Here is a 12,679-nt window from a genome sequence, read left to right on the forward strand (position 1 = left end):
AGAAGAGAGATTTTCTCTTGGCTTCAGTATCTAATTTTAGATGCGTTTTTTTCGATACTCAAGTCAAGAAATATATAATATATAATAATTATAGTAAATATAAAAAGAGAAAAAAGTATGATCCTATCTACTGAGTCGGCCATAACAACAAGATATATTATATTTGATTTGAAGAATATTCTTGTTAAAATCTAATATTAACATGACTAATTTTCATATGCTAGATTTCAGTTGACGAAAGTATTTATCATATCACTTAGGATAAAACCTGGTATTAAAAGGAGAAATATAATTAATTAGTCATTGAACATTAGTGACACTGATTTGATGCTTGTTTTTTCATCTCCTGTGTGCAGCAGGGCAATTACATATTCAAGCATCATCAGTGCTATTGGTGCAGCTAATGCAGCATGCAGAACTTTTGCCAAGAATGAGGCTGCCTGTGCTGTCTCAAATGCCAACTATTGCTGATTCCAATTACCAAACCTAGCATGCTTTGTTTTCACTTCATATTAATTTCAATAATTTTGGCAACTCTGTCTTTTGTAGGGGAGAAGAATAGTTCTTGTTCTTAAACAAACAATATCCACCAACCTGGGAATGCATGCAGAACAACAGTTGGCATGGCTTCCTTGGGTCGCAAATTTGAGCCACAAGGATGCAAATTTGAGACACAAATCAAGGGCACCTCAGCCAACTATTTGACTGTAGAAAGCATCTCATTCCACATTGTAGGTTTATAATAATTTCCACAGCAATCTCTCATCGGCCGTAGAATGTCGACATCTGTTGAAATTAAGATTGATAGGGAATGGAACAGTAGAGCTACACAACCAAACAAGGTATGGAATGGTTGATCACTTCATTTAATCATCCATGCCCAGACAGCTAGCTAATTCCAGAACTTATATCAATACGAGGCCTAAAAGACTACCTTGATACCTTCATAGTTCTTTAAGATTCTCGCCCTTCTGCCAGTGCCATCATCTCTATCATTTTCACTGTCCGCGTCAACAATGATAATGTTGGCGTCGGCCTCGTTGTCAAAGTCATCTTGGCCTGCCATTTCCAATTCCATCTCATCATCCCCCCAATCCTCATCTTCGACCTCACCTTCACTATCAAAATCTTCGTCGACTGCCCCCTGCTGTGCATGCAAAGTGTGGAACTCGGGAGGTGGTGGGCAGTTCTCTGTGATAGCCTCATCGCGCTTCATAACAAGATGCCGTATAATCCGCTCATCCTTGTCCAGCATGCTCTTGAAGTCATTAATAAACTTTGCATCAAGCTCATAGTTCATTAGAACATAGTTGGCATGTGTTGCTTTCCTTATTTTGTATGCAAGTCGGCGAAGACCCCAGTTGTTCAGCCTCCAAATCCTACCTTTCTTCTCCCTGATAAATTCTGCAGGAGCAGAAATGCAAAGAAAAACAATAAACTATTAGGAAACATAACAGAGTAATCGAAGTAGGATGAATAATTAGCCAATATAAATCCCTTGTCAACAAAATGTTTAACAATAGTTATTTGAAATGGCTTCAAGTAATCAGTGAGATGTTTAGATGGGTTTTTGCTAGAGAGAGCTAGATGTCAACAGCAGGAATTGCAATGGAGGAAAATGACAACAACAAAAGTTGACAGAGATCAAGATGGTACAAGGCACAAACAATGCAATACATCATCAGAAGGGGTGCCAAACTTTGGTACAGGTACCAAAACTTTTAACTGGTGTCTTCTCTTTGTGGTAATACATCATTCGGTCAACAAGTGCACTACATCAAAAGATAAAAGAAAGCACTCTGGCAATGTTAACTGGAAGGAGACGATAGAAGAAAGAAACAACCTTGCATGACCTTAATAACAGCAGATTCAGGAAAATGGGACAACATAAACACAGCAGTATATCAACGGAAGATTATGTGCAAAGGTGATAAAAGCTTTTGAAAAATTGTCCATGAAGGGGAAAAGGTTTTTCTGGTAAAATTAATCCTGTTAACTTTCCTAATAACAGTGCCATGGAATGCACAGCCAAAGAAGTACAAATGAAGCAGCAGTTGCCTCCTTCGGCATCCTCAAGGTCATGATGTTATATAAAAACTGTCGATCCTTGTTACTCTTGCTAAACCTCACATTATAATCACAAGATGAAGCTTAAGAGATATTATCACTTAGGAGAGTTCTTTGAGTAAACACTTGAATTTTTTTGGATAATTAATTAGTAACTGTGATATCATAGAAAGCTATAAAACCTTAATGATATAGAAGGTTGTAATATTACAAGGCTCCCTGGACAAAGTTAAATAAGATCAACTACCTTCAATTACAATTGTGATTCTTATGACTAATCAATAGATCAAGAAACCTTCATATTCACAACTTGTCAATGTCCACAAATCAATAGATCTGTCAAATTTAATTCATCTATTCTTTTGAAACAAAAAGAAACATCCACTGCCACTTCCCTCCATTGCATCTATTTATTGGTGTTCCAGATAAGCACCAATCTATGTTATGCTCCCACCCCCTATCTATGGCAGGATTAATAAAGAGCTATTAGTCATTTTGACTAATAGCAAATATTAATCCACCTAACAAAGTTGACTAGATGCATGAGAAACAAGAATTGTCCCATATTTTAGTTTGTTGTTAAGACAAACTAAAATATGGGACAAAAGCATAATACAAAAATAACCATCCCCCCTCACCGACTCCATATCAGCTTCAAAATTTCCAGCATAACTTTGAAATGTCTCTCTCTTTCATTCTCCATCGGGAACTTAAAGAGTTTCTCTGTGCATATTTATCTTTGCATACTCTTAAATGAAGCTAGAAAATTAAGTCTTAGAAATGCAGAAAGAACTATTACAGTATACTTTAAGCAATCATGAGACTTTTTATAATCAACTTAAACAGCTCAGATAGATTAAGAGACTAGAAAAAGAGTACCTTGAACCTTTGAAATGACTGTGTCAACCTCATCCACATGGTCTTCATGAATTAAATAAACCACTTCATAGTGACGCACTGACAACAGAAGTAAAAGATTAAGGATACCATAAAACAAAACTAGATTAATCACCATACATGTTAATGCTGAGAAGTACCACCCATCCCACAAATAAAAAAAAACAAAACCTGCAGCACACTGTGTTAGTGCTACAGAAGCATGTGAACTAGGCATATGCCTTTTTCATTGTCCACAAGCATGGACATAGGAAACTGTCATTCACATATCTTGGGATGACATGTAGGATGTAGCATGCCATGGATGTTGCTTATTAAAAATTATGTAGCATGACATGCATAATATGGATCCGCACTACAATCTATACTTTTTCAGTTAGGGGCATGGCGATTAAATAAAACATGATATTCATTTGATCCATTTTAGCATCACTTTTCTACTAATACAAAACCAAATAGCATTTGTAGCCTGAATGTTCCATCAGATGAACATTCTGATATTCATTGTATTTATGGATGTACCATAATCCCCAATCGGTGTGATAACATAGATAATGATTTATGCACCACAGTCCAACATAAAATAATCAGATATGGATTCATGTAATGAGGTTTGAACAACTTTGATCCAACATAAATGAATCAAGGATAGGTTCAACCACTTTGATGCAGACCTGCATCTACAAAGCAGTCTAAGGATTTAGTGATAATTCAAAGCATGTCACCGGTTCTTGGTTGTTTGTAAAGAGATAGTATGATCCTAATCCAATTAACCATGTATGGAAATGCTGTGTCATACAGTTCCACCAGAAATTTCAAAAACAAATAGGTATCATTATATTGTAAGCAACTTTGACATAACACTACATCTACAGAGAAGTCTGAGCATGCACTGCTCATGCAAACTGTCATTGGCCAGATCTTTAGTAGAGATTGTGCTGGCTTTTACTAGAAACTTGAAGAATTCAAAGATTACATCAACAGCTTATAAGCTAATTGCCAGTAGCACATAGATAATTAACGTTCCTTATTGTATTCTGTGAACATACCAAACTAGTTAAATTACTTTATGCACATTTTGCGAACACTTTTAACAACTTGATTCTCTATTGAGATGGTGCCGAGTCATTGACCAGTTTACTGGCCACAGGAAAATTGACTAAACATGTCTTCTTAACCATTAATTTCGAGTAGGTCTTTGACTACCTCAGGCACTGACCATAAAACAGATGAAGTTTTACTTGCATAAAAAAAAATACATTTTGCTTAGAGAGCTCCATTAAGTATCAATATTGTGGCTAATTAATTGCTTGATTTCCTTGGATCACCACAAACTATTTGAATTTATTGTCCTTGGGATAAGAAGACACTTTATAGAGGAAAATGGTCAATCTAGACCTCAGATGTCCTAACGTTAGTCCCAAGTTCGCTCCCAGATATAGAATGATGGTGGTAATTAAGGCTGGGATGTCACCTTCTCTACACCCACCTATATGCCTAGCATCAGCCTTCTCGTTCCTCATACTATAGGATGTGGGTAGTTTGGCAACCGCGTTGAGTATTTGATGTAAACCATCATCCTAGGCTGGAATCACGAATGGAAAGAGATTGACTTCCTCCCTCTAGTCAGCGAGTTCAGTCTTTCTTTTTATAGCTGGACACTAACAACTATTTTTTTCCAATATCTTTTTCTTGGCAGCCGATCGGTTCTTTGTAGCTGATGTGAAAGTTGCACAGCTGGTGGTTAGCCCTATCTGGGACTTCCCAATTACAAAAGGTGTTCGAGCATATTACTGTCAGGGTTAATTTTATCAGTTCCCTTGATTCTGAATCAGTACCATTAGTTCTCATGTAATTCACCTACATTTATGGGTTAGACATATTGACATATTCTATAGTTTATTAGAACCAACATCCAAGGAACTATATTGCTCATAACTGCTGGTAACGATTTATCTTTAGGACAACTTAATCGATGATGCTATGCAAATGGTTAATCCTTCAATGAAAACTGCTACTAGGATGTGACTGTTTATAATGGATAAAGCTGGAAGTTTATTTTAGGAGATGGGCTGACAGTTCTTAATGCAGCAGGAGAAGGTACAAAAAACTTATAATCAATATCTGCAACTAGCATGTTCTGTCTCAGGCCATAAACATAATAGAAGTTTGTTTATCAAGAACAAAACTCTTTTTCAATATTCAGCAGAAGCTTTTTAAAGGAGATATTATAAAGATAATTAAACATGATATTAAAAAGCCAATCATGATGTGAATAAGAACTGAAGAACTAAGGAAAAATGATTTGCTCACTTCTTTCAAGATTCAAGTCGCTTTCTAGCTGAAGAGACAGAAACTCAAAGAGATTCTCTGCAAAAGATAGTGACCGTATTACTTCCAATATTAAAACCAAAAGTAATGAAATGTATATTTTAAAATGAGCAAGTTTGCGCTTCTGACCTTCTTCATCATCAGCAAATTCAGGCAAAACTCTACCATCTTCCTTGACAACTTTCTGAATTTTAGAAAATGGATAAAGTCAAAACCAGACTAAGATCTATATACAAGTCCAGAGATAGGAGAATTCTACAATGAGAAGCATTCAAAGTCAACCAACAAGGCCTTCGTTAGCAGTTGGCTAGGTTATAAATTTGAATGCATATGGATTCGACCTAGGTAATTCTCTAGGTGAGGGCTTCCCTCTCATTATAGAGAGAGGCACATACGAAAATTTATATCAGTTCAAAATGAAATGTTCATACCTGTTAACATATAAGCGATGAGGAAAAGCAATAGAATCTTCCAAAAGTTTCGAACCTCATGAACAAACCCATTTCATACAACAAAGTAAATAAATGACAGAGCCAAAGCCTGGTAGAGATTATATATGGAAAGAGTTCATCCTGACAGACATGAAAGAAAATATGTAATGTAGAACTCTGAAGAAGCATTCAAACACCCAATTACTAACATCATCAGAAGCCGGTACATGGCAGTCTTTACTAGGAGGGTTTTAGAAAGTGTCTATCCAAGATTGGACCTTTTTAAGCAGAACTGCTTCGGGGAAAGGCCCGGTGGACTCGTCTGGTCTTGGAGCGAAGCTATGGGAATCGACCTTCTTGTTCCTCTTCTTGGCCCCAGTTACCACCAGGCCACGCCCATTTCTCCTGTCTACCGGGGAGTTCGTCTGGAAAGCGTCAGAAGCGGAGGAGGAGTGCCTACGGGACGAGAACCCATGACTTCGAGGAGATTGGAAGAAGAGGGTACGCTGCGCAACGGAGGAAGAAGAGGCCATGAGAGTGGCCTCCATTAACGTCGAAGAAAGAGTACTAAGGGCGTACTCCGTGAAGGTATCGACAGATAAGGTGAAAAATTGCGAGTCGGGTCACCACCGGTGACTGGGTGCAGACGCCTCTTATGATATTGGATCTTTTGTAAGGTCAATAGTATACGGGCCCCACTCGGGTCACTCTGATCTTCCATTTTCACGTCATTAGGTTCGGGAAGGGGATTAGGGTTTCGAAGAGTGACCAATGGCGGCTTCGGAGAGTCCAACCGAGGGAGGCGATCGAGCCGGTGTTCTCCTCTACTACAAGTACGCCCCCGTCCCTGATCTCCCCTCCCTCGTCCGTTTCTATGACTCCAATTGCCGATCCCTCGCCCTCCTTGGCCGCGTCCGTATCGCCCCTGACGGCGTCAACGTCACCGTAAGCCTTTCTTGATTCCACCAAGAACAGGGGCTTTCTTGTACCATCCTTCTTCTTATACCTCTTGTTGATTGTTTAATTCGATGTGGTTTTGATTCTTTTCTTCAATCCGATCGTCAGCTTCGGAAAAGCTCTGATTTTTGTTATAATTAATGTGATTAGGTCGGTGGAAGCATGCCATCGTTGGAGAAGCACATTGCTGCCGTGAAATCGATGATCCTGTTTGAGGGAACCGACTTCAAGCTCGCATCTTGCGATCACCCTTCCGATGATAGAATCGCTAGAGAATGTGGGTTCACATCACTCTCCATCCGAGTTGTTAAGGTTATTATTTTGCACATGTTTCGGAGTCGAATTTGAGATCTCATTTGGTAATTTGATGAATTGTTCTGTTTAAGAGCGAAGCAAATTACAACATTGTATGAACCGTGACATTGTTCTTGATGTCTAAGTTTGTCGTGTTAATTACAGGAGTTAGTTACGTTCAGGTCGGATCCTCTGCTAGATTCACCGAAAGTTTGCAATGCTGGAAGGCACCTCTCTGCGGTTGAGTTTCATTCTGTGCTCCATGATGCCGGTGAGTGGGTTGTTTTCCAACTGGCAAATAAAATTCTAATCTAAATCTACATGTTTCATGTCTAATCTTGGAGTGTGGTGGCTACCACATAAGCGAACAATTCATTTTTGCTGATGGAAGTGCATTGGCAGGAAATAATTTGGAGTCGCAGGCACAGAATCAATTTGTCTTATTGGATGCAAGGAACTTATATGAGACAAGGATTGGGAAGTTTCAAGCAACAAATGTGGAGACTTTGGATCCCAAAATAAGGCAATACAGTGACCTACCTTCTTGGATTGATGAGCACTCTGAAAAGCTACATGGTAAACATATTCTCATGTAAGTATTTCCTGGAACAAGTTTGGAAGTATTGGTTTATGATTTCTTGCTCGCCATAGTAGTACCAGGATTAATTCAGTTGCTAAGGGAATAAACATTGATCTTTAAGGAGAAATCTAAGCAAGGAAGCACTACAAATTCTAGAAATGAGTGGCTAGTTCTCCAGACTCAAAGATCTTACAAGAAGTGAAAAAAAAAAATGATTGCATTACTCCTCTGCTTGTTGAGAATAGCATTACTGTTTGAACAGATTTGAAGACATCATCCCTTCAACACTCTAGGCCGATTGATTCCGAAGGGAGAACATCAAAGTATCTTAAGTTTCCACTCTGATTTATGATGGAGCAAATTGTTTCTCATTTATCCATCCATCACAAAGGCTTACTGGAATTCCTTGAACATATCTTGGTAGGAAGACTACCAGAAGAATGCTAATTCTTTAGCAAGATCTGGTGTTCCAACTTCAGCAGTGTGATCTTTCTTAATGAATCCTTAACAAAGAAGGGCACAGGGACTGTTAAATCTGTGTTCTTGCTAGTACATCACCAACTCTGAAAGAAAAAACTTCTCATGTATGATGCAATATCAATTGAAACAAATGATTGTTTGTAAGCAACCAAAAAGTATGTGAATTCATTTTGTTTGTTGCAAAGCATGGGTGTTTTAGTGTGCAAGGACTATATGCTTGCTATTCTTGCATCTTTCTCTATACTTATATGGACACTTTTTTTGCATAAATAGATGTAACTCAGATGATTATGTTGATGGTTATAACTACTAGGGAGTGATGTTTTCTGCTTTTGCTGTTCTTATACTTCAGGTACTGTACTGGAGGTATAAGATGTGAAACAGCATCAGCATATATTAGATCTAAAGGTGCAGGCTTTGAGAATGTCTTTCAGGTAAACTTTATTTGGAAAACTTTCTGAACTCATTCACCCGTTCATATTTAGTAAATCTTTTGTTGTTATGTAGAAAACAAATTTAGAGCTTTCTCCATATTACTATATATATGTTTAAGGTTATGAACCGGGAAAAAGAGCCAAATGATCTGTAATGCATCAGAACATCTTCTGTTATATAGTTCTTTCATGTACTTCATGATATTTTTTTGTTTGCATTTAACATTATGAAATAGAAGAAAAATGTTGTACTGTCTGCACTCTGCTGTTAGCCACTTGCATCTATCGTTTTCCTTTGTTATACAATTCTTCACAACCTTTTAGAGCAGGAACATAATCTTGTGATGCATGATCCATATGATAAGGAATGTTAAGATGAATAAATCAACTCTGTCTACTGTCTGAAGACTGAATTCTAGATTTATGCATTGGTCTCATCATTGTAGCAAAATTGGATTGTGCTGCAAAAATTGGAGCTTGCAGCTTGTGATGTTGTCCACGTGTTGGCTGCAAGCCCACAGCAATCTTGGATGTAATGTGCCAGGTGAAAGTGCAGGCAGTGGTGATTGTGTCAGATTAGAGTGAATTGTTGTCAGTCTTCCTCAGGAAAAAGTTTAGATCAGGATGGAAGGAACTCTTTGTTGGGTTTATGCTTGACTTTGTTAGTATGCCATGGTGAACAACACATTATTATATTTGAGAATGTGATAATTATCTTCTATCAGTGGTTTAAGTTGCATGCAGTGGGCAATGAGGTCTGAGATGTTAATGGAAAATGGGAATAATGGGCACTATGGTAGATAAGGCCACTGTTATAAGTTGACAAGCTATACTTAAGATTAGCAGACAAATGTTCATCAACCGAGTCACCTCATGTAAGATGTAGAATGTCAAAAGTTGTGTTGTAATAGAAAATTATCAAAACATGATATTCACCGTCCATACCTTAGAAAGTTTTAAAGATCAAAGAGTACATACTTTTCTGCCTTGTGATGATTATTTTATAGCAAGGTAACTCAAGTGGGTTGCAAATGGTGCTGTAACCTTCGGACTCATCATGACCTCTTTAATTATGCTGTACACTGCTCCCTGATTATGTGAAATCTGTTCCCTATCCATTAAAAGAAGTTGATCAGTAGTGGGTTTTGATTACTGCTGATATTGGTGATGATATGGTTGGTTAGTCTACATCCCAATGTATAACATGTTTAAGGATTATGTACGGTCAATTTAATTATCTTTGATTATTAAATGGATTGTTGATAGTTAACAGAGATATATACAACTACAACACATGGTTTGGGATCCTTGATTACAACTTAGCTTACCATTATTAGAGGCATATCACATGTTTAAAACATTGTGCTTGTGACACCTGCAGAAAATTCTTTTGAGGAAAATTTCACATCTGCAACTGATCTTTTTTAGTTGCTACTGGTGTAGCTCTTTGCCTTGACCTTCTTTCTAGTAATATTTCTGCAGTCTGCATTATTTATCAAAACTTACTAAGATGGAAACTAGCATTCATATGGAATTATGTGTTACAGTGAGTTAAAGTTTTTGTTGACATTCATTGGGCATAAATTCCTAATATGAAAATAGTTTGCACTTTGAAATATTAATACTTGGAGCAATTCACTTATCGTATTTATGATTTCTGTGCAAGTTATTTGGTGGAATTCAGAGATACTTGGAGCAATTCCCAGATGGTGGTTACTTTAAAGGGAAAAATTTTGTTTTTGATCATCGGTGAGTCACCATTGATGTTGCAGCTAATTTCTACTAATGTCTGTTGATAGGTACACTCATAGATATTTTTGTTTAAAATATGCCATGGGCTTGGAATGATGTGCATTATGACCTTCAAATTTCTTTGACATGAACAGTCTTTCAGTTGGAAATCAAGATGATGTCATCAGCAGTTGTCTACTTTGTGGTTCTTCCTTTGATGATTATTCTTCTCGCTGCCGTTGCAACTACTGTAGGATGTTGGTTTTAGTTTGCTATGACTGTCAGGTTAGTTCATAATTATGTCTGCTTTTGTGATCTACATTATTCTTCCTAAACCTTTTATATTTTTGGTGAACTTACTTGAAGATCTAGATTGGGAGTAAATTGTTGAAAATGTAGCATTTAAATTGGATGATAATGGTGTTTGGAAATTGACATGAATCTCAGACCTTTGAATGGTCCTCAGTTCGCATGTTATGCTCATTCGTAGTTGCATACAAAGATTATAATTTCTCAAATCAGTCTTTGTTCATTTATTCTTCTTTATGGTTTGGTATTTCACGTGTCTGGATGTACTGGCTTAATTCTTGATCGTGTTTCTAATATGTGAACTATTTATGAACACCTTAAAGTGGCTTTTTTTCATGATTACTAGACATTCTTCTTTTCTTGTCACTTGAAATGTGTCTCTGATATGCTATGTGCTGCCAAATTGCATGAGCACAGGCCATCGCTGGCAGAAAATATGTTTGCGAGCTTTGTCAGAGAAATGGCAAGGGAAGTAAGCCAATGATGTTACAGGAAAACGAGTTACATGAAGAGCCCTCATCTGATTCATTGGAAGCTACAGAAATTACAAATGCCACTTTTCCTGGTGTCACTACACCGACACAAACCCATAGGACATATGGTAAGGTCTGTATCAATGACCATTGAACATTATTCCAAACTGTTGATGCTGACAATGTATGTTTTCTGTTGAAGATAATCTTTTAACTAAAAGGAGTAATAAGCTTATGCATTAGATGATTTGATTCTGTCATTGAGCTGGCTATCTTCTTCGTCTAGCTTCTCTGTTTATTGAACTCCCATATTAGCTAAATTATGGTCCTTTAGATCAAAGGGAAAGTCTTCCATTTCTTACCTGAATGGCTGTATCTTAGGTCCATCAGTTGATCACTGGATTTTGGTCTATTAGTGATCAATTTTGGACGGTTTGGTGTTTATCTATCAACAAATGATTGCTTTTTGATGTAGGTTTTGTTGATTAACCTGATGCGTAAATTTTCCCTCTTCTTTTTTTTTCTAAAACTTTACAACTATTGGTTATCTATTCTGCAGCTAACAACCATCTAAGAAAGTTAAGGATTCTATGTTTGCATGGGTTTAGACAAAACGCCTCAAGTTTTAAAGGAAGAACATCATCATTAGCAAAGAAACTGAAGGACATGGTTGAGTTTGTTTTTGTTGATGCTCCTCATCAACTACCACTCATCTACCAGCTGCGTCCCACTGAACCAGATCTATTATCAGAACAAACCATGGATGCACCTAGTTCTTTCCAACAGTCTCCGCCACCAACAATGAATTGCAAGAAGAGATTTGCATGGCTTATCGACCCGAATTCAAACAGCTTGGAGGAGCAAGGTTGGAGGATGGCAGATGTTCCATTCAACCCCTTGCAATATCAACAACAAACATATGGCTTTGAAGCATCTTACTATTATCTCAAGGATGTAATCTTGCGGATGGGGCCATTTGATGGGATCCTTGGTTTCTCACAGGGGGCGGCAATGACAGCCTTGTTCTGCCAGCAGCAGCAGAAACGCTGCAGTGTTATGGACTTCAGATTTGCAATCCTATGTTCTGGGTTTTCAGCAATTTCCAGGGATCGAAGCAAGGAATCAATAAGGTGTCCCTCACTTCATTGTTTTGGCAATAGCCAGGGACAAGATAGACAGATTGCAAACCAAGCCAGCAGGGAACTTGCGGATATGTTTGAGGAGGAGTGCTCCATTGTCATAGAACATGACATGGGTCATATAATTCCCACTCGGTCGCCTTACCTTGATCAAATGAAGGAGTTCCTTAGGTGCTTCATCTAAATGTTGGTTTAGATGCCAGGATCTATTTGTAGAACTCACTGTCATCTGGCATGCTTAAACATTAGCATGGGTTTTTTTTTTGACTTATTTTGTTGATGAAAAATGTCTGCTAAGATTATTAGTGATCTTTAGAATGAAATATTTACCCCAGGTGTAATATTACTACCTTTTGGTAAATGACTCCCAATGTAGCATTAATTTTACTGATCACAGTATGATGTTCTGAACACTAGAGACGGTTCTTGGAAGATCTCAGTTCAAAATATAATCCTTTCAATTCTGCTGCTTCCGGCACATACTCGTAATTTGCAGTCATATTTTTTATTCTAAGCCCTGTTCACCTGATGCATCTGCATATGCCAATTTAGAGTG

General features: G+C 37.6%; 2 protein-coding genes across 6 annotated transcripts; one reads left to right on the top strand and one right to left on the bottom strand.

Annotated features, from left to right (window-relative positions):
- Positions 1–768: 768 nt before the first annotated feature.
- Positions 769–6,335, bottom strand: LOC135633569 (protein REGULATOR OF FATTY ACID COMPOSITION 3, chloroplastic-like). 2 transcript variants are annotated; one of them, XM_065143170.1, is made up of 5 exons: positions 6,005–6,330; positions 5,425–5,479; positions 5,278–5,334; positions 2,947–3,024; positions 769–1,404 (listed from the first exon to the last, which is right to left on the bottom strand). In XM_065143170.1, the coding sequence occupies exons 1-5, from the start codon at positions 6,272–6,274 to the stop codon at positions 923–925; spliced, it is 942 nt and encodes a 313-aa protein (XP_064999242.1). In that variant the 5' UTR covers positions 6,275–6,330; the 3' UTR covers positions 769–922. The 2 variants fall into 2 exon arrangements, with proteins under 2 accessions (XP_064999242.1, XP_064999241.1); XM_065143169.1 differs by having other exon boundaries at positions 5,278–5,479; positions 6,005–6,335.
- An 89-nt stretch (positions 6,336–6,424) lies between these two features.
- LOC135633568 (rhodanese-like domain-containing protein 6) lies at positions 6,425–12,601 on the top strand. Of its 4 annotated transcripts, none has more exons than XM_065143166.1 (9): positions 6,425–6,559; positions 6,834–6,995; positions 7,143–7,248; positions 7,380–7,569; positions 8,390–8,471; positions 10,138–10,220; positions 10,358–10,487; positions 10,929–11,112; positions 11,544–12,601. In XM_065143166.1, the coding sequence occupies exons 2-9, from the start codon at positions 6,846–6,848 to the stop codon at positions 12,305–12,307; spliced, it is 1,689 nt and encodes a 562-aa protein (XP_064999238.1). In that variant the 5' UTR covers positions 6,425–6,559; positions 6,834–6,845; the 3' UTR covers positions 12,308–12,601. The 4 variants fall into 4 exon arrangements, with proteins under 4 accessions (XP_064999238.1, XP_064999240.1, XP_064999237.1 ...); XM_065143168.1 differs by having other exon boundaries at positions 6,430–6,559; positions 6,834–6,960; XM_065143165.1 differs by having other exon boundaries at positions 6,452–6,671.
- The last annotated feature ends 78 nt before the right edge of the window (positions 12,602–12,679 follow it).

The sequence above is a fragment of the Musa acuminata genome, chromosome BXJ3-3, assembly GCF_036884655.1.
Source record: "Musa acuminata AAA Group cultivar baxijiao chromosome BXJ3-3, Cavendish_Baxijiao_AAA, whole genome shotgun sequence".
NCBI classification, from domain to species: domain Eukaryota; kingdom Viridiplantae; phylum Streptophyta; class Magnoliopsida; order Zingiberales; family Musaceae; genus Musa; species Musa acuminata.

Coding starts and splice junctions, on each gene's coding strand:
- LOC135633569 (XM_065143169.1), bottom strand. CDS start 6,274: ATGGAGGCCACTCTCATGGCCTCTTCTTCCTCCGTTGCGCAGCGTACC. Junction 5,480..6,004: donor AAGCAGTTCTGCTTAAAAAG/GTCCAATCTTGG, acceptor TCTAAAATTCAG/AAAGTTGTCAAGGAAGATGG. Junction 1,405..2,946: donor AGTCATTTCAAAGGTTCAAG/GTACTCTTTTTC, acceptor CTGCTCCTGCAG/AATTTATCAGGGAGAAGAAA.
- LOC135633568 (XM_065143165.1), top strand. CDS start 6,498: ATGGCGGCTTCGGAGAGTCCAACCGAGGGAGGCGATCGAGCCGGTGTT. Junction 6,996..7,142: donor TCTCCATCCGAGTTGTTAAG/GTTATTATTTTG, acceptor TGTTAATTACAG/GAGTTAGTTACGTTCAGGTC. Junction 8,472..10,137: donor GCTTTGAGAATGTCTTTCAG/GTAAACTTTATT, acceptor TTTCTGTGCAAG/TTATTTGGTGGAATTCAGAG.